Source organism: Oreochromis niloticus, linkage group LG22 (genome assembly GCF_001858045.2).
Source record: "Oreochromis niloticus isolate F11D_XX linkage group LG22, O_niloticus_UMD_NMBU, whole genome shotgun sequence".
Classification (NCBI taxonomy): domain Eukaryota; kingdom Metazoa; phylum Chordata; class Actinopteri; order Cichliformes; family Cichlidae; genus Oreochromis; species Oreochromis niloticus.
In genome coordinates this window covers 19,157,573-19,180,307 of record NC_031985.2, presented here as the reverse complement: position 1 = coordinate 19,180,307, position 22,735 = coordinate 19,157,573, and the positions used below count along the sequence as shown (strand labels likewise).

Here is a 22,735-nt window from a genome sequence, read left to right as displayed (position 1 = left end):
GCAAGAGAGGGCTCATATGTCATTGTTAACCCAAGTTTAGGTAGCAGCCATCATCAGCATCAATGAGAGGAGGGAAGTGCAGAGGAAAGGAACAGAGGGGGAGAGGAGAGATGCAGTTGGTGCAAAGCAAAAAGAAGGGGGCAGGGAGGAAAAAGAGGGGGGGAGAGAGAAGTGGAGGGGTGAAGAGAGGTACCAAGAACTGAGTAGGTCTGCAGAGGAGAGATAAGAGTACTTCAAGTGTCACTACAAGACTGGTACATTGATCTGTGAGAGAGAGGCAGAGCGGTGCAGAGGGAGAGTTTTATTGCTGCGAACAGTGTTTTGAATATAATTTCAAATGTCAAAATATGATGCCATAAATAAAACAGACCTTTAACTACTTGCAACATAAAAATGTTAATATACCAAGAGTCTATATTTCTTCGTAATCTGCATTTTGGGGCTTCTAGAAATCATCGGCCTTAATGTCTGGCCCTAAGTGAAAAGTCTTGAAAATGAGGAAAATGAACTTCTAAAAAACTAAATTAAATTCTGTGAGCCAAACGCTCCGCCTGCGTCCAGAACCAATTTTTAAAATCAGTCACTCTTTTGGCAAAACCTTAAACAGTTTTCACCTAGTTAGATGCAATTTGTAGATCTCATTTCCTCTGCAAAGAACTGTAAACGGGCTCTTACTGAAGGAAACACATTTTCTGTGTGATGCACTTGTGGTGATTAATGGTAACCACAGGTGGCATTTAAAGCCAGTTCACTTACCAAGTGCGGCGAACTGAATGCATGTTTTCTGGTTTACACTTATTTTCTAATTACAGTTTTTGCAAAAAAACAAAACAAAAAACTGCTGCTTTACACTCACATATGGCACTCCAGGCGATACATTTCACTCTGCCCACTTAAAAAGAACCCCGCAAGTGACATGAATGAAGTCTTACGGCTTCACACTCAGAAATTATATTTTAACAAGACTCTCCTTCCATCACAACACAAATGTGCTGTTTTCCTCTACTGCATGCTTGTTTTTAGAGCAGTTGTTAGCACATCCATTGTTCAGATCAAATCTTTTATATTCAAAGTACATATCCATACTAGAGATGGACCGATCCGATATTACGTATCGGTATCGGACATAAAAAAGTGGTATCGTGCCATCTCTAATCCATACTGTACACATTTGGTATGTTTGTGTAAGTCTGTCTACTACATGTATGGCAACATTTGTTACAAATAAAAAAGCAAAAGCTAGAAGTGTTATATAGCAGCGGTCCCCAACCCCCGGGCCACGGACCAGTACAAATACATGAGTCATTTGGTACCGGGTCACGAGAGTTGAGGCCCGGTTGTGAAATTTATGGTTTTCAGGGTTTTTATTGTTATTTTTTTATCGGGTTTTTTCTGTTAACTCGGTTTCCCTGGGTGTTTTCCTGTGTGTTATGAATAAATTTTCTTTTTTTTGGTACCAGTACTGGTTTTATTTTGTTGTATTTATCCGTGACACCTTCAAGGCCGGTCCATGAAAATATTGTCGGACATAAACCGGTCCGTGGGGCAAAAAAGGGGACCGCTGTTGTACAGTATGCCCTCACAAAGTCGCAGTTCAAAATTAGCGGACTCAGTCGTTTACGGATTTTTTTAACCAATAATTGTTTGAGGAAACCCCTGCAGTTTTGCAGAAACCTCAAATATCCTTCGCATTTTTTATTTTTTTTGGAGAAAAACACGTCTTGGGATGGTGAAATAAACCCTGTATTCAGAGATTAGCCAATTAGAGAGTGTTATTCATCTCTTCTTATTGCATCTCAGGCAGCATTTCGGTATCACCACAGTTTACCTTGTGCAGCTATATCAAGTGTTTCACTGATCTATCTATCTATCTATCTATATATATATATACAAAAACTAGTCACCAGTCACTACATATATATATATATATACGTATATATATATATATATATATATATATATATATATATATATATATATATATATATATAGTGACTGGTGACTAGTTTTTGTGACCAACTGGTCTCTGAGATCGTGAATGTACAATACCCCCAATATCTAGATGACCACTTTCAATTGCTGCATATGTCACATAGTGGGAAGCAGCCTGTCCCCAAAAAATCATGGTCCAATGGTGAAGGTTTGCAAATAGTTGCCATGTAACTTATAAATGGAGACAGATTGCCAACACACTGCAATCAATTGGAGTCAATCTGCACAGATGGGAGCAACGCATCTCTTTGCAAAAGGTTATATTCCTACATACAGTAAAAGCAACGTTGCAAATTGCCTATGTCATTTTGGTGTCTCCAACCACCCTTTCCTTAGTGCATAAGAAATCTTTAAAGATTGAAGATTACTTCAATTTTCCTGAACAATCTGTGGGTTCAAGTTGCAACTTTTAGAAATTGTAAATAACAACATGTAGTTAAGTGGTTATCATAATCAGGACGACTGTGATTAATTAAAAAGCCTCCATTTTTTTAAAGTTTGGAAATTGTTGCATATTGGGATGTAAAAAATGGCAATACATTTTGAGAAATGAATGCTTTTGATCCTGCTGTGTCTGCAAAGTGTTTTGCAACAGACTTCCAAGCTTTTCATGTTCCTTTTCATGTTTTTCATGTTTCTGATTCAATCATTGTCATCTCTGTAGTCAGTGATGTCTGCTCTGATCTGTACTGGGGGTCTGGATGCTGCTGGGTGGGTAGGTCCAGAGAACAAAACCAGACTGCCATGGCTGCAAATGAAATGACCTTTTTCTTTTTGAATAAAATAGTCCTGACTGAACTTTTTTTGAAGAAAAAAACTCCTAAACTAGCTATGGGGCACTCTACTTAAGTTTTAAGAAATTAAATGTAAAATATGCCCACAGGGTTTCGGCCAATTTAATAGTCTATAAATTGCTGTTTCAGTACTTTAGGATATACAGTATCAGTACAGGACATATTACAGAATTAAATCCCCGTACTTCCACAGAGATGGATTAGCAGTATGCTCAAAATGAATCTGCGTTTGTGTGTGGTGAGAGGTAAGGAAGGGCATTAAATTATTAAATGTGTCAAATTTTTTGCACTGCTGGGTACATATGGTCCTGGATTAACTTACTCTCTACCTGGGCATGCACAATATACAATGGGCATGTGTGTCTGTTTGGCATATGTGTGTGCGTCTGTGTGTGTGTGTCTCCAGCTGCTTGGATCAGCAGAGCTTTACATCCACAGGGAACCATTAGCAAGATAATGAGACCATGGAGAAGCTGAAAGAGATGTGTGTGTGTGTGTGTGTGTGTGTGTGTGTGTGCATGGGTATATGAGTGTGAAAGAAAGGGACAGAGAGACAGGAAGAAGGAGAAACAAACATGTTCCAAGTCAATGATGTAAACATCATGGGCAAAGGATTTTTTCCAGGTTTGATTTATCCTGCTTACTTAGTCATTAGAGTTGTTGTCACAGTCAAAACTAAACTGTGTCAGGATGTGTGAAAGAATCTACATGAAAAAGTTAAATACGCCTTTTTTTCTTCAGATACTGTCTCTTGGTCACTGCTTTTTTATTTGATTTCTTAATTTTTGGAAAGATAATGTCTTTAATTTGGGTCTTATATGCAAACTCATCTATACCCACCTCTAGGATAGTCATTTATTTTCAGTGTTATATTGCCTCGCCTTCCAGATACATGAAACTGGCTTCATAAATTCTAATTTATGTTTTCAATGCATGTATAAATAAGTTTGCTGTGAAATAACTAGCTGGAGTGACAAGAATGATGACCAGACGCTTAACAGACACTGATCCGGCCGTAGCATGGAAACCATTGCTCTGATCATTTCTCTAAGTCTCCCTTATGCAGCCAGAAGAGCTCTAACCTATTGGGGCATGGGCATGGGACCTCTGTCCTGTGGTGTCTGGCACAATATGTTGGCAGCAGATGCTTAGGGCCCTGTGGGCCACAGTGTTTGGCCTCTGTGGATCAGGCCTGCTCCAGTACATCCCAGGAATGCTTGTTTGAATTGGAATGTAGGGAGTTAGGAGGCTGGCTGAATGCCTCGAGCTCTTTTCATGTTCCTCAAGTTGCTGCTGAGCAGAGTGTGCAGAGTGGCAGGCTGCACTGTCCTAACAGGGGAGGCCTCTGATATTAGAAAGAGCTGTTGCCATGGAGGTGGGGGTGTGTGAAATTAGCACCAACATGAATATTAGGATCCAAAGTTTCCCAGAAGACCACTGATGTAACAAGATTATCGATTAGGTTAATCATGTCTGCGGTTTTAATTGTAGCTAATTAGAGCTAGAATTTGTATTAGATTTGATTATCTTAATTATATTGGGTTTTATACTTTGACTATTGCTTTTTCAGCTGAAACCTTCTCCTTGTTATTGGTTATGTTCACCACAATGTCTTTCTTTTGCCACTTTATTGGTTTTTAGTAGGGAAAATCACGTTCTTTCTTTAAAGTTCGTGGAAGTTCAACTCGTTAGCCAAAGGGATATTTCTTGTGTAAATTTGTCAAAGTAAACTTGAAAGTCTTAGAACTTTTAGATATTCCACAGTATAGAGATGTAGCACAATTATACACACACAAACACCAGTGTGCAGAATGCAATACGTCTCAGTGAGTGTGTGCGTATGTTTGAATCCATATGACAGCTCAGCTTGAAGCTTCTGTGCTGGAAGGGGGAGTCTGAATGTGCCCGAGTGAATTTAAATCTGTGTCTTAGGCTGGAGAAAACTACCTGTGTAAACACTGTAATCTGTCAGCACTCACTTGAACTTGCTCATGCTAGCTAGTGAACATGCAGATAGAAATATAAGGTACAGGGTTGAATCATCCTTTATCTCCTGCTCTGAGATGAAATTTTTCACAGGTGGAAACAAAGACAAACAGCAAAGGTTTAAGAGAAAAGTAAATTTTCTTAAATATTAGAACAATGAATAAATCATCAACACAATTATTTATCCAGCCATATCTATATAATACAGTTACATTTCTTTTACCCTTTAACATATAGGTTATATTTCCAGCCAATCCCAGTCTAAGTCTTGGATCTATACAATAAAAAGTACTTGAAAGCATGCCATCTATTACATTGCTGGATAACAAAGCCAATTCTCATTGCTAAGCTCAGAATTTGTGTCAGACTGCTATGTGGCACGAAGAAGAGAGAGAGCAAGAAAAAGAAAGAAGATGAAAAAAGAGGGAGAAAGCATAAAAACATGCTACCTAGGAGCTAACACTGTAATGAAGATGGCAGTACTACTGTGACAGTGTAACCACTTAACAACAATTCTAGTAAGCCTTGAGCAAAGCGCACACACACGCACACAGTATACACTCGATAGCACAAACACTGAGATGCACACTGTGGGAAGCAGTCACACTTTGTCCCACTCTGACACAAGCCACCGCACTGAAAGTCAGAGAAAGTTTATGTGGAAGTCAAACAACCAACTTCAGCAGAGTTTAAAGTACTGACGGTGGCAGAGTGTTATGGCAAAAAAGCATCTTCAATAAGCTTATGATGATGAAATAATGTAAATAGTGTAAATTGAATATCACCTGCTCAACACCTGTTTTTTTTAAATGTTTTTAGGTGAAAGATTTAAGCACCGTTTGGTGCAGAACCTATACAGTCCTGTGGAAACTATTTTCAAAGGACTCATTGCAGTTCTAAGAAAACTTTCAAAATCCCAAGAGCTGCATCTCAGATTCTAAGGGCCTGAGTTCGCGTGTTACATGTTAAACTTCAAGACACTAGAACTAGAAAAGGGCTGAACAAGAATGATGTCTTTGGAAGGGTTGCCAGGAGAAACTCTGCTCTCTATGTCAGAGCAGCTTAGGTTTGCAAAGTTTTATCTGAACAAACCACAAGACTTCTGTTCTTTGGACAGATGAGACCAAAGTTCATTATGTTGCGCGCTACAACATTTGTAGAACACCAATCACAGCATATCTGCAGAGACATACCAACTGTCAAGCACGGTGGTGAAGGGTTGTTGATTTGGGCTTGTTTTGTAGCCACAGTACCTTTGCGTCTTGCAGTAATTCTGTAATTCGTCTGTGCAGTAAACATTGTGAGACTTGTTTAGCTAATTTTGTCTCTAGGTGTTGTGTCTATCTGTACATATGGAAACGAACCCACCTAGAATTTCAACAACTTCAGAAAGAATTATGTTGCTGATTTCTTTTTAACTTGCAAACCCTCATTCTCTCCCAGACACATGTTAAATGATGGCCAGTGTTATCACACCTGATGTCCTTGTCGTGGTCTTTTAGGCCTGGTATTCTGCTGACTGTTTATGTCACTAATATATCTAGAGGTTTTATAACTATAGCTGAGTAGTAGACTGTAGCTTTCATGTGATGCTTTTGGTTTGATCTATTGGTTTCATTTTATGCTTTATGACCATGATTCTGTGGGTCAAATTGAAATTTCTCCCCTGTGCTTCTGTTGTCCAGTTTGAGGCCACAGTAAGTACTTCAGTGATTGCTGTTGCTTGAGCACTGTCTTTGAAACTACAGGCTAGTTTTTGCAATGATGACTGTAAAATTCCCACATCAATCTAGCAAAACAACAACAACAACACAAAAAAAATCTCTGTGTAATTTTCACCAAAATGCCTAAAATGACTAAAAATACAGACACAAAAAACCCATAAAAAACCAAAAAACCAAAAAAAACAGTTTCAGTTCAAATGCTGGTTAGAACAACATGTCTACAACGCAAAGCAACACTCTAAACTAATAATATGCTGAGAATCTATCAGCTTTTGGGAGTCACTGCACGTCTTTCTTTTTCTCTAACCATGGCCAAAATATTACAATATTTTCCAGGACAATGCACACTGTCGAGATCCTCTGGCTTCCCAAATTGGAAATAAGGCCTGAAAAACTACTTGTGTATGTAAAGGAGGTTGTTGAGGTTGTTTTGCTTTGAATCACTATGCCATTTTCTAGTTCTGCTTTTAAATGATCTGATTCCTGAATGGCACAAAACTAATTCCTCATCATCAGTAGTCTCATTTGCAGAGCTTTTGTCATTAAAAACACTCCAGTGTCAAAGAAAAGCTAAAGGGTTTGTTCTTCTTCTCTCACTTAAAATGCTGCTCTGCACTAAATCTCTAATTCAGCTGGAAAACCATTATGTTAACGAAAAAATACACCCAGCAGACACATTACTATATCATTATGTGTGGTTTAGTCTTTGTTGCACTGCCAGCATAAAGTAAAGAAAGTAAGGAAACACTTTTAAACAGAGTATAACATCATCTCAGTTAAACCACTGGGGTATTGATCTGGTCAGTTAAGTAACAGAAGGGGTTGTTAATCAGGTTTTTTGCTGCTTTGTTATCAATGAAATTAACAACAGGTGCAGTAGAGGGGCAACAGCCCCCAAAACAGGAGTAGGTAGGTTACAGGTTTAGGCCACTGTTTTTTTCCCTGCTCATTTTCGAACTGTTTTTCCAGTAGTTTTGCATTTGTCTAGGGTAGGAACCTACCTGGACCTGGACCTTACAGAGGTTGCACAGGTATCCTCCAGGATGGCACATCAGCATGTTCTATTGCCAGAAGATTTGCTGTGTCTCCTCAGCACAGTCTCGGGAGTACGGAGGAATATTATAGGAGACAATTACTCTAGGAGAGTTGGACAGGGCTGTAGAAGGTCCTTAACCCATCACCAGGACCAGTATTTGGTTCTTTGTGCAAGGAGGAGCAGGATAAACACTGCCAGAGCTACAAAATTACCTCCAACAGGCCACTATTGTGAATGTCTCTGACCAAACAATCAGAAACAGACTTCATGAAGGTGGCCCAAGGGCCCAGAGTCCTCTAGTGGGCCCTGTGCTCATTGCTTAGCATCAGAGAGCCAGATTGGCATTTGCCATAGAATACCAGAATTGGCAGGTCCAACACTGGTGCCCTGTGCTTTTCACAGATGAGAGTAGGTTCACCCTGGCCATATGTGACAGACATGAAAGGGTCTGGAGAAGCCGTTATGCTGCCTGCAACATTGTTCAGCATTACTGGTTTGGTGGTGGGTCAGTGATGGTCTGGGGAAGAATATCTACAGAGACCTTTAAAGGCTGGTATAGACTGCCATTAGGCATCAAAATGAAATACCTGGACTAGTGCAACCTCATAAATAACCTTTAAATTGTGTCTGAACACACCATAGAGGCACAGAGTAAAGCTAAAGCCTAACCACTGAATGCATTTTCCTTGGTGAACATTCATTTTTATTTTCCTCCACAAGAAAAAACAAGTACCTGATCAGACTTCAGCAGAATTAGTACTATGAGCTCAACCAGTAATCACCACTCTCCTGTTAGCACACAAAACATGGACACAAGCTGTAGCAACAGCAGCAGCAGCACTAGCAGCATCAGTCTCGTTATGCTGACTGCACACACTCACAAACAAACACACACCCCCCACACACACTCATTTCATTTCCGTTTCTCAGCCAGTCTAATTTCAAGTTTTGTCACATTATTACTTTTTCAATTCCAACAACAACCCCCTACTTCCGTTCCTTCTGGCTCTTCCCTTCTGCTTTGCCCTCTGTGTCTCTCTCTCTCACTCTTTCTCTCACTCTGTGTGTGTGTGTGTACATGTGTACGTGTGTGTTTAAGTTATACTTGCAGACATTGAACCATCATGGCAAACATGCACAGGACCAATTTCTCTTAAATTCCCACATTTTCACCACAGAGAATCTTTGTAACATAGAGGTGTACCCTCTTCTCACTGATGATCTTTCACTTTAACCACCCCACAAGAGACAAACAATCTCCCAAAACGTGAATATTCATACACATTTTCTTTTTTTTTCTGTGAGATCATGATTAAATTTTCTCAAGGGCAGCTTTGCTCATGTGTATATGTGTGTGTTTGTGTGAAGGTGTATGCCTTGGATGCCCATGGATGCTTCTATCCTCTAAATAATTCTACACAAACAAAGTATGCATACTGACAAAGCCCCAACTCAAATGCCCCAACACTTGCAATAGCACACATACAATATAAACTTACATGCTGTTCTACAGTGTTTGTTTACAATACTATGACTGAGCAATATATTGTTATATTTTTGTTCATGGTATTAACTAACATAGCCTCTGTACATTAAAAGCGCATTATGAGAAGGAATAAGAATGTACTTCTACACTTCTTATTCAGCATAAGTGTTATACTTGAGTTCATGCAACTAAGAAATGTACTAATATTACTAATGTAAAAGCATATAAACTCCAGCTGGTGCAGCTGGGATAGGCTACAGCGTTTAATAGTACAGTGGAAGGAGATGGATGGATGGATGGATGGATGAGATCTGATGTTATTTTAAGTACGTATGACTTCTGAATGTCGCCTATCTGTCTGGAACTTGAATTCCCAAAGGACCTTAACCCTCTTGTTCTAAACCGCCTTCGTAAGTATCACCTGTTGGGACTTGGGGACTTCTAATCCATATGCAGCACAGATGTTCCTGTACACTATGCCAACCACTTGGTTGTACCTGTCAGTGTAGACTGTCCTAACTTGCAGATTGCATCTTGTAATAATGTGCTGGACTATCTCCAGGGCACCTTTGCAAAGTTTACAACTTGGATCCTGTCAATAGTTGTAGACTCCTGCTTCTATGGATCTGGTGCTTAGGGCCTGATTTTATGCTCCCATGATCAGAGCCTCTGAGCTGTCGTTCAGCCTGGTCTTTTCGAGCCACAGGTAGTATTTCTTGATATCAACCACTTCCTCTGTGTGTTGTTGATAGCATGTACTGTGCAGGGGCTCAGTACATGCTATATATATATATATATATATATATATATATATATATATATATATATATATATATATATATATATATAACACTAAGATTGAGCCCCTGCACAGTACATACTAGCTAATGTAAATTGGAGTTATGTCAGGAAGTGCATCCAGCACTAAATCTTAGCCATGTACATCATTCAGAATGAGATTTTAGTACCAGATTAGTCAGAGCTCATGTTAACAACAAGTGCCTCCAATGCAATTGGCACACAGGGTACAGGTGCAAACTGTGCTACTGGTGCCTGAAAAGGATAGAATAGAAGATGGGAGAGGCAGGGATGTCTGGTAAAGGCAATGAGCTGGTTGATATGAAGGACAGAAAAAAGGTAGATATATTATGTGTGCAGGAGACCAGGTGAAAGGGAAACAAAGTCAAGCACACTGGAGGTGGATTCAAGCTGTTCTATCACAGTGTAGATAGGAAAACTAATGGAGCAGGAGTCTTAAAGGAAGAGCATGTAAGCAATCTTGTGGAGAATGACAATTGTCAGACAGATTCATGATTTTGTAGCTGGAAATCGAAGAGGTGATGCTGAATGTTGACATCGCATATACCCCACAAATTGGATGGGTCTTCAGTTAGAAGAGAAAGACATGCTCTGGGTGGTAGGGAGGAGTTACCAGATGACTGGGACAGTGCAGCTGAATGATCAGGGAACTGAGGAGATGACTTGGTGGTGGAATGAGAATGCACAGCAAAGTATTCAATAAGGAATAAGTTGGCAAAGGCAATTATGGTGATGGACAGGTCGACAGATGAGGTCAAGCTGGCGTCTCTGTGAACTATGATGCTTGGAGATGACACTGTTGATCTGTAGAGCGAGTGGGAACAGGTGGAAGAAAGTCTGGAGAGGTGGAGGTATGCACCAGAGAAGATGAATGAAAGAAAGAGAAAGAAAGAGAAAGAGTGTGTGGGGGATTTGTGACAGAATGATAGCAACAATAGTGAAAGGGAAGGTTTACAAGATGGTAGTGAGACCTGCTATGATGTGTGGTTTGGAGGGGTTGGCAGGGGGGTGTAGGCATGTATGCATGTGTGTGTGTGAGACAGAGAGGTAGAGAAGTATAAGCTAAAAGCAAAGTTGTATAGTTGTGTATCTGTGTGCTTCAAACTTGGTGTGAACATATTAATAGCTTAGCTCCTCTTAGCCTCACTGACAGAGTGACAGAGACATTACTAATCCAGCAATGACAAGTTACTATTTCCCCTGCTCCCCTCTCACTCCCTTTCTATCTATGCTTCCTTCTTCCCCAAGACTCAAATCATAGTTTACTGTGCACTGAGGTATGTTGTGCAACAATTCAGCATATTGTTGGAGGTATTTGACTTGCTTTGATGGCGAGTAGAGCACAAAGGCAGTGCTAATATGGAAAACTGCACAAACATGACACATCTTTGCAATGCTCCATTCTTAAACAGATGGTAAATGTCTATTTATTTATTTATTTTGTTTCCATTATATCATAAATACAGACGTTGGGCACTAAAAGTTTAAGAATAAAGCCAACTAAATTGTCATATAATCATTCAATAGCAATCTTATGAAAGTAATTAAAGTCCACCATGTTCTTATTATAATGAATTGTCTCAGAGCTGGAAAGGCGACATGTTTCTTGTAGCTGGTGTAAATATAGTCTGACAGTGCTTCGTTTCTGCTTTACTTGATGGTAATTACTCTGTTAGTCTTTTTAATGGGTTTCTTAAATGTTTCTGCTGTAAAAAAAAATAGCATGTAAACCTGTTGTAAGGAATGTTTTATTCCTTCAGTATATGTGTTGATTAAAATTTAATAAAACTCAACTTTTCTATCCTATCATCCCTTTTCAAAGAATATGTTTACTTTTGCAAATGCACAAACCTATAACTCCATAATCCAGTTATTATTATTATTAAATCATTTTCTACTTCATGACTCCCTGAAGTCTAGAACCCACAAACAAAATATTTGTGCATATTTCTATTTTCAGTTTTGACTTAGTTTCAGTAGCTAAACATCATGTTATGTTGGCTTCGATCAGGTTACCGACTTGGTGATTGAAGAATATCACATTTCTTCGCCTTGAGAAACTTTATGGTTGCTTTTGTAGTACGCTTACGGTCATTATCTATTTGGACAGTGAACTGCTGTAGGATCTGTTTTGCACCATTTGACTGAATCTCAGTAGAATTCATCACGCTACACCTATTAGCAGTCACCAATAGTATCAAGCATCATCATCAGTAAACACTATTGACCCAGTTCCACTTGTAGCCATACATGCCCCTGCCATAATGTTGCCTCTATTATGTGGTAGATGTCCTGATCCTGACCTGCGTCTCTGTTTTTCTATGCTTTTTTCTTCCCATCATTCTGGTACAAGCTCATCTTGGTCTCATATTCCAAAAGAAGTGTCTTCAGAATTGTGCAGACTCTTTAAGATGTTATCTGGCCACCTAGCCTTCTTGTTCATGAGTGTAATCAGAAGTTAGCACCATCTTTTAAACCCTTTCCATTAATTCATAAAGGTGCCAGTTAATTAAAGACATGTAGACAATGATACACCTACCTCGTTGAGAGTGTTCTTGGTTAGACGTTAGAAAATGAATTCTCTTAATCATAGAAATAATTCTGCGATCATCCACTTCAGTTGTCTTCTGTGGTCTTTCAGGGTTTTTGGTGTTTCTGAGCTGGCCAGTGTATACTGTATCAGATGTATCAGATTGTAGATTTTTACTGACATTACTTTACTGAAAGCTTAAATCCCACACTTCAATCACATCTTAAGAGATTACTTAAAATGCATTGTAGCGGTGTACAAAGCAAAAACTACAGAAGTTGTGTCTTTGTCCAACAATGCCATATAAGGAAATGCATTTTTATTATGTTTTTGGAGGATGTTTACATATCATATAATAGCATGGATTGATCCAGGCTCCATACTGGACAAATCCCAAACCTCGATAATGGTATACCTTCTGTTCTTTTAGTGCTTCTAAGTAACTAATTGCCTTCTTTCCTTGTAGCGCACGGTGGTACAACCTTTATCTCACCTAGTTTATATTGTGGCTGCATTTCTAAAGAGGTCTTTTACCATGAACTGATAGTTATTTGTGCTGAACACGGTGAACCCACCCACTTTCTCATGGGAGGATGATGATGTCTGGGTCCTTCATGAGAAGTGTAAGCGATTTCTCCTATGGTTTCTTCTTATGGATGACTGACTCTGTATTGCTTATCAGATCTACAACCAGAAAGCATTCAGGTGGAACAGCAAAGTTCAGTTTTATAATTAAGTTTGTGCCTGTGGAAGTTCAGGTCACCGATGTCACTTGGCAGTCATGAGTATTATTGGACTACATTGAACACAGAAGGTGTAAAGAGTCACTGATTAAACAGCTTGAAATGAACTGAAATGAACTTTACTTTTTAAAAATTAAGTTCATGGTAGAGCTGTATTTATGGGGAAATCCCTGTATTATCTCTGTGTATATCAAAGTGAAATTTATTTATACAGTTAATTTAAAAGTGTCAAAGGCTGGAAAGCAAATTGCTTTATAGAGCCAGAAAATGAGAAGATACTTAAACTAGTCAAAACAATGCAATGACCAAATAAAACAATGGCATAATGAGAGAAACAACATCAATAAAAGCAGTAAATAAGTACATAAAATTGCAACATAAACATACATAAATGCACAGGCTAAAAAGAAAAAAGAAAAAGTCATTAAATAAAATCCTCTCTCAGATATATTTATGAGGATTATTAGAAAGGAAAAAAAACTCCTGATGCCTTTGGATGTTAACAGTGGAGAAGAGTGACGAGTCAGCATAAGTAATAGATGTGATAGTGGAATAATGGATCATTTCAGAGATGTCACCTGCTGCTAGTTTTTCAAGCACCTTAAAAAATAATTTAAAAAACCTTAAAATTATCTCTGTATATTAGAAGAATAGAACCCAGTAACATGGGAGGGCATGTCTTCCCTGTACTACTAGTGAAGGGTGTTTCTGCTGCACTTTGAACCATTACAGGCAAGCTAAGGCAACCAACTGATTCATAAACAGACAGAACTGAACTAGTCAAAGGACACAAAGCAAAATCCAAATCTAAGCCTTTAAGTCTTTAACAGTGACTAAAATTTTTAATGTGTAATTGGTCCAAGGAAGTCAGAGCTAGACTAAAACAGAGTAGATTTGTTCATCACAATAAGATAATGCTGACATTTCCTGGATTGTTTTTAAAATTCAGTCGCAGAGGGTTGGCTGCATTGATTGCATCTACTGGGTGTTCTTGCCAATTGAAAAGACATTTATTTCAAAAGCATTAATTTTTAAAAAATATAACTTTCCTCTGACAAATTAATCATACACATAAGGCTACACTGTAATGTAAAAGGTACAACAATGTACAATATGACTTAAATGTCAAATAATTATAATGGTATTATCTCCCTATAATTAAGCTGACACACTGAATGTTTCCTCTCGTGAATAATCAAAAAAGCATGTCGTTAAGACTGGACTATATGGAAATACAGACCATAGGCCCTTGATTGAGGACTATATCTGTCAGTTGTCTATCAAAATAAAAACTGTATAATTGTAATCATTTTCTTTTTTAAAAAAAAAGAAGCCTGATGAAAACTGGAGATATATTATCTGATTGGATAAAACCAATATTAGTAGTATTACCACAGTGAATGCATATTTTCAACAGTGAAGGAAAGAGAAAGTGTGATGATGTTGGGCTGTGTGAACGCAAAAAAAATTGAAATATATAGCAAAATATAACTTCTCCTGTGCAGCTAAATCTCTGAAAAATGACAGGTCTTTCTGGATGGGGATTATATCTGTCACTGAAAATATCGGGGCCTATATAGAGTTTGAAAATAAACAAATAATAGATTTTAATCTCAGTAATGAAAGGTGGAGTGACTTTTACTGCAGTGAGTTACTGTTGTGCCTACATTACCCTGATTATCAACGTCAAAATAATGTATTTTTTATTAAAACGTTGTCAGGGTTCCTGGGTTGTTGACCCAGTGTTTTCAGTTCTTACTTTGACACGGTTTAGTTTTCACGTTTTCTGCTTTATTATGTTAGCTTCGATCTGTGTGCATTATGTTCTGTTCCACTTCCTGTGTGTGATTAGCCAGATTCAGTTCAGCTGTGTTCTCACCTCTCTCTTATCATCAACATTAGCCAGTGTGTTTAAACCCTCAGTTTCTCTCAGTTCACTGTCTTGTCACAGTCCGTCCGTCCGTCCGTCTCATCTTATGTTCATCCTACATTTATAATAAACACCATCCGCATCCTCAATCTGCCTGCAAGTCCTGCATTTGGGTTCTCTTTCCACACCGCGACACCCTCACAAAAGTAAGTGGCCTTATACTTACTTTTATACTCATACTTACGTATTCATGTAGCCAATTAACCAATATCTAAATATTATATCGATAACAGAACTTAGTTTCAGTCCCCTGTTAAAATAAAGACTGAATAACTTTTTAAATTTGAAAAACATTTTTATATAGAGCCACGAACACCATACACCACAAGAAGTTATAACACCCAATTTAGCGCATGCTATGCTCACTGTGTATTGGCATGCCTGTGCCTGGGTCCTTTAAAATGAGTGACAGAGTGCCCCTGCCTCAATGATGGTGTGTGATATTTTTAATTAGGACCCACGGCAAACATGAACTCAGTAGATAACTCCAGCAATAAATGACACAAACAGAGTGCTTTTGATTCAGGTCCCCTAAGGCTGCACATATATGGAAACATCTTTGAACTGTCAATTGTACCTCAGATATACTATTGCCTTAGTTCCTCAAACTGCCAAGAAAAGTCTGTCTATGTTGCCTTTTCCATGAACTTTCAACACAAAGTTTTATAAATGAGGGACAACAAGAGCCGTTGGGACTCAACAACATTGATTGGCAAAGTAAAATAATGAGCTGTCAGCAGCTAGGGATCTGCAGATTCTACACAATTTACAGCAACAGTGTCCACTGTACATTTTAAGAAGGGACAAAGAACACTGAGAAACATAAAAACCTGGATCATGTTAATGTGCCAGATGTAGCCACACATGCTCTTCCTGGAATCCCTGGCAGGTTAACATAGATATTATTACCTCCCTATATGATTTGATCAAGTTTAAAACAATCTGAGATGTTTAATTATAAATTGGACCTTGAAGGAAATATTCAAAAGCTTTTTTGTGTCATTTCTCGAGTCAACCAAAGTCATCAACCCTAAGAGGATTGCATTCAAAATCACACCTAAACTCCAAACTAAGATTTTTCCAGTTGTTCCCTTAATTTTTTATGTTTAAAGCAAACTGTGGATGTCTGCTATAAATTCACATAAATGCTGCAGTGTGGCATACAGCAATAATTAAAACATTTTAAAAATAGAAAGAACCAAACTTTAGTAAACTTTTGCTTCTGTTCCACACACATATCCGACACGCGCACACACACGCACTATAAGCGCACTTTACACACCCTTGCCTGTGTCGCCCTGTGCCTGCACACATGCATGCACACAAGCCTTGTTCTGCCCACATGCAGTCTGTCTGTCTTCCTGTTTCTCTCAGGGACACTTAAACACAGTACACATAAATATATGAAGAGTTTTTTTTTTTTTTCCATAAAATTCCACATAGAGGTCAACCTTTCTTGAAGATTGCTTAAATCTTTTTGAACATTTTCAGCATTTTTTTTCTCGTTTGGCACATGTATAGTAGTAAAGATCTCGAAAACAGATCTTTACTATTTTGTCAATTTGGACAAAAACTCTTCACATCTAGTCATGCACACACATAAACACGCGCCTGCACACGCACAACACAAAAACATGTGGAGTCCGTACCTCGACAAATGGGAGCAGGAAAGTCCCAGACGGCGGCATTTCCGGCATTGGTGATGCATGTGAGTGTCGCATGACCATCTAAGACGTAACCAGGGACACAGCTGTACCGCACACTGTCTCCCACAGCAAATCTTCCTCCACCACTTAGCACCGCTTTGGGTGGGACACCAGGGTTTCCACAAGATGAACTGTGCAGTTCTGCAAAAGATGACAGAAAAAGAGAAAGATGAAGGCTTTTATCAGTTTTGTTCTGGGATTACTTCGATTAAAATATTAAAATATACATTTTTCTATCTCAGCCATCACTCAGATAATATGCCCAGCCCCTTTTTTATAGTGATGCATGTAATTCAGTCTGTCAGATCACACACACATCTGACTAAACAGACGATCAATTTCAATCAATCCGGGTGAACCTTTTAGTTATGCTTACCCCCATAATCCAAACAGGTTTTTTCTGCTTCTAGTCTGCTTCTATATTAAACACACACGGTCTCACCAATGCTTATTTTATTTTGTGTTGTGCTCTGAGGGCTTTCAAAACACAGGTGACCCACAGCTCAATACTGTGACTGAATCAGAGCTGCTGCTGCTCTGCTAATGTGCGGCTCACACTGTGTCTTCTGTGTAGACATGGTGTTACAGCCAGGTCCCAGTGCGTCTGTCATTAAAAACAGTTCTGGGGTCAGAAAAGCAAGACACTTGCATTGTGGTGATGCAGTTTAAATACCTCCATTACAGCCTATTCCGGAGTATTGCTCCAAGCGCAGACATAGCTGGGAGCCTACTGGTCTTTACAAATACATACTGCTGAGCGTGATGGCTGTAAATGGGCAGTTGGATTGCCTTTGCAGTTAAAGAAGAGAAAATTCCGCCTCGGAGAAAAGGCGGAAATGCAAAAGTTTCTTTTCAATCCCCCCTCTTCCCGCTAGATTAATTTGCAGTTCTGTGCCAAAGACGTATGCACAATTGTAGGCTTATAAACATCCGCCAACACAGACGCACAAACAAGCGCGAGAGGGAGTGAGAGAGCGAGACAGGGGGAGAAGGGGTATTACAAGCCATAAAACAGGAAGTAGATGGGCGCACAGGGAGCAACTCTGGTCTTATTGTTTGAACTTGATTGATACAACTATGAAGCAGTTCAGACAGATGCGGGGTTAGGGAGGGGGAGCAGGAACTAGACAGATAGGGGCGAGAGGGAACTGTGGATTGGTGAGGGTGGTGGGGCAGAGAGGAAAAGGAGCAGGATGCCCGGTATGATAGATACAACTATGAAACTACTAAGACACAGGGAGCGAAAGAGGTAAGAAAGGAAAATGTTAAAGGAAGAGAGAAAAGATTAGAAAAACAGAAATCAACAGCGGTGGTGAGGAAGAGTATGCTCCCAAATGAGAGGTGGCGGTATAGCAACACATATTCTTTAAATGTCACGAGAAACTCTGGAAATCTTTCACTTTACTCCTCAAACTGCAAAAATATACAGAATAAGTTTGTAAAAAGCTCTAGTACAGCTGCAGGGAGCTCTCTGTCATACTAACTGCAATAATTTGTAATTACTATTCACAAAGCAGGTAGAGAAGATTTAATGTCAGTAAATGAACGGATGATATGACTCTTAAATTGGCCGGCTGATAGATTCATTTATAAAATGACTTTACTATCATACCTTTTCAATTACATCCCATTCCTTCCCCTTTAGCCACAGTGCGGGTGATTATGTGGACATTTATATTTGGAATTTTTATGTGGCCACAATCAACCTCTCTTTTCATTTTCCTTTAAAATAAACCTGTCAGCTTTCTTTTTGTTATTATCATATCTCTTAAACGCGTATATGCATGTGTATATGTCATTAAGTCTTGTGCCCAGCCCCCCGACACACACACACCTCAAACTGCCATTCTCCTTATCTCCACGCACACAGTGACAGGGAAACACACACTGACAAGACACACTTGGACATTAGCACACATGCGCACACACACACACAACCATGGTCATCCATCACTGTGGCAAACCCCTGCGCTGTATTGTGATTGGATGTCAGGTTGGCCTAGTGTTGCGACCTGTTGGCCTATCGATTTTACCAGTCAGCGTGGCCCCACTTGGTGTCAGGATGTTTGTTGTTGTTGAGCATCCTATCAGGCACACATTTACTCTCATCCACACACAAACACAAACATTAACATTGGTGGTCCAGAGTGCAATCCAGGGCACACGCTAACCAACAGTTTCCCATTTTAGCCACTTGGAGTTTGACTGGTGTCTCCATCACTTTTTCCATTTATCTATCTTTTTGCACTGTTTCCCCCTTTTTCATTTTCACTATTACTATTTTCTGTCCAGCTTCTTTACTCCATCTGTTTCTGCTGCCTTGTTAGGCTTTCATTCCCACTTCTGCTGTTTTTACCCCTCTCCTTCTCTGCACCTCCATCCACAGATCCCCCCCTTCTCTTCCCTTACTACCTTATCCTCAACAAAAAGCCTTTGACAACATCTCCCTCCCTTCTATTTCTCCCTTGTTTTATCCATACTAATATATCAGCCCTTATGTCCATCTCTTTGTTCCTCCTTTCAGTCTTTCCTACCTAGTTTATTGTGAACATCACATACTTTCATTACACTAGTTTATTCAGTAGCCAGCAGCTATGCCACGCTCTTCTCCGTGGTTTATTGCTGCCTGCCCTCTCTTATTTATTCTCTCATACCCTCACTTCTTCTTCCTCTCATTTCTCTCTCTTTATCTATCTATCTCTGCCTCTCTTTCGCTATCTCAGTCTCTCCCCAGTTTACCATAACCATGATTTCAGTCTCAGTTGCTTCATTACAAGCTGCTGCTTTTATGGGCCATCTGTAGAACTATCTGCATTTGTCACACATACATATACACACACACACACATTCAAAGGCCTGCATGTAAAGGACTATACAGTTTCTCTCTTTCTACCGCACATACACACACATTCTCACACATGTAACCATTTACCTAGCTTTTATTTCTCCCTAGATAAGCAATTACAGCCGAGTCCAAGTATAGAGAGCACAAGAAAGAGGGGAAGAGGTGGGGAGGAAAGAACAGAGCAGAGAGTAAAAAGCACGAGAGGATGCTGCCATGCTTTTAGACTTTTTAGTGAGACAAATGGCACTGCAGACTGGAAGACTGGCGAGGGGGAGTGAAGGACAGTGAAGTGGGCGAGGGGGACAGAGAGCAAGACAGGAAAACAGAGGCACAGAGACGGGGGGGATGATTCATGGAGTTCAGAGGTTTTACACCTCAGTCAGCAGTAATGTTTTTAAAAGATGAACTGAGTTTCAGACCTGAACAGAGTACAGTAGAAGGTAAAATGCTTGAATACAAAACATAGAATATGTGGTAAGAAATCATATACATAGATTAAAGGGCAAAAAATAAAAAAATAAACCAAAAAGTGATTTTGAAGTTACTTTTTAAGATGTATAACACAAAAAGATTTAAAGTTTTTAGGGAGTTCTGTAACAATCAGGTGTCTCTCCTGGGGCACTTAGATTTACCGCCTGTCAACTTCCGAGTCAGTTGCCTGTCAGCTTGATTCATTTATCACTGTGACCAACTCTTTTTATAGACTTGTGAAGGACTTGTATCATAAAACACTTTTTGTCTAATAAGTTAACACCACTTTACAGCCTTAGTTGTACATCATAAACCATACTGTATGATACAGCGTGCCTCTCCTGACAGTGCAATCATACTGCCATTTTACACAACAAACATATTTTATCTGTTTAATCTATTTCTCTAATCTAAGCAAAGGCACTATGAAGTCATCATAAATAAATAAAAAAATTATAAGAAAATAGTTTTATATAACAAGCCCAGAATAAACATGTTACTGCTTTTAAAGATCAGCCTGAATGTTTTGCACATTTATTTTCCAAACCTTTGTTTTGCAGAGGGTGTCGTTCTGAATACATCCTTTTTTTCTTGTCAAATCAGTTTTCTGTAACATGTGCACGTGAGCCGGACATTAGCATTCTGATACAGCTTGGCCAAATGTGATTGGCAGTTTCCTGTCTGCAGCAATAGGTTGCCATTACCAAATAAATGAGACGGGTTTAGAATTGCTGGAGTTAAATGTCATTTCAGATTAGATGTAAACCAGTTGGGGGGAAAAAAGATTTCAAGATAACACTTCTGTGAAACTGCCCTTGCTACTGAAGGAAGGGGATTTGAAAATAAAATAAAGAAATAAAAAATTATGTCTTATTAAACGACACTTGTTATCCATTCAATTTTAGATTATTTTATAATCTACAATAGCATGCAAAGATCATGAGTCGTCCCTCGTTTTTGTATATGTAATCCTCATAATCATTGTCAGTTTGTACAGAGGAGGCCAGTAGAAAGGTACATCAGTGATACGGTCATCAGTAAAACACGGTGGCGGCTCTTTCAAGGTTTGGTGCTGTATTTCAGCAAATGGTGTTGGGGACCTTGTCAAAATTATGGAATTATGAACACAGAAAAGTACGGTTAGATTTTAATATACCATCTGAAAAGCATCTAATTGGCAACAGCTTCATTTTTCAACATTTATCCCAAACACAGTGCCAATGCAATTAGGTGTACCTGGACAAAAATTTTAAAAAGCGCACAATGGAAAACTCTCAATGGACTGACCTCGACAGAGCTTGGACCTCAACATTACTGAAGCAGAGTGGGGTCATCTTGACAGAGAATGGAACAAAAGGCAGCCAACATCCAAAAAATCCTTTTAGAGCTTTGTATGTTCCCCAGGAAGCCTGGAGAACTATTCCTAAAGATTTCTTAAGGAGATTGCAAGAAACCTTGCTTAACAGAGATCAGGCTGTGTGCGCATTATGTTTTCATAAATAACTGCACCTTATTTAGAAATGACAGGTTGCTCAAGACTTTTGACAGTACTCCATGTAGAGCTATGTGGATTAATTAAAAGATTAAAATCTTGATTCTAAAATAAAATGCTGCTTGTGGTGGCGTGCATCAGAGTCGCAAGCAGGTATGTGATCGAAATTGTTATTGTGTCCTTGATTGCACAAAAAAACCTTTAAGTGGTTATGTGGTAGTTTTGGAAATACTCCAATGTTGTGGTTGAAAAATGTCAGACGTGTTTTTGCCCATTTTGTTCAACCATAATACATCCATATATTTATAATATTGACAGTGGAACTTTTCCCCCCAAACAATCCCTGTATTGTTAGAAAGTTGCTGCAGAGCTGTCAAGTAACTGTCATACTAGGATTCGAGTTATTTTCTGAAATTCTAACTATGACAGCTTAACAATCACGAATGGGATAATATGAAATTATTCTACATGGCTTTGTGCTTTTTAATATGAAAAGATTAATGCCAAGATGAGATATCCACCATTTGAAAAATGTGACACCTTTCTCTACAAAAGCATTAAAAGAATGAAAAAAAAAAGCAGTTAAAAGAATCGTGCTGAGCAGAAGCTGAGCAAATACAAAGAGTGATGGGATGAATGGTAAAAGTTTTCTCCTTGATGTGGTTATACACCAAGAAGAAAACTTTTCTGTTTATGTGACTATATGTATATGTAGGTATCAACTACATTTATTTCTATACAGTGTGTGTGTGTGTGTGTGTGTGTGTGACAGGAATCAGCAGTTAAAGAAGAACATTGGAACTGCTATGTAGCTCCTTGTAATAAAATCTTACAGCGTGTGATAAACAAAAGGAGCTAAAGTGAAGTTCACAGCTGGGCACTGCTTTAAAAGAGTAGTTAAGGTAACCCCATCAGCTCCACCCTCCACCCCCCACCACACACACTTCTATATAACGTCTGTGATGGCGAAGAGAAGAGAATTGACATGATATATGATAATGGAAATGGCACAAGTACTAGCAGTTCTGGCCTCTTCCAGCTATTACCAGCCACAGTCCAAAATGAGGAACAGCAGGGGGTAGGACTAAGATCTTTTCCAGACAAATTCCCTTTTCAGCCTCAAACTGACTCTCCGTGGCGAACCACTAGCAACATAACGAGCCATTCATTTTCACATTCAT

The 22,735-nt window shown here is 39.0% G+C and overlaps 1 protein-coding gene across 1 annotated transcript in view; it reads right to left on the bottom strand.

The window, feature by feature from the left end:
• csmd3b (CUB and Sushi multiple domains 3b) overlaps nt 1-22,735 on the bottom strand; it is a 361,413-nt gene that overhangs the window by 203,065 nt on the left and 135,613 nt on the right. Inside the window, 1 exon segment of the mRNA XM_019350799.2 lies at nt 16,690-16,887. Coding sequence (XP_019206344.2) covers nt 16,690-16,887 — 198 coding nt within the window.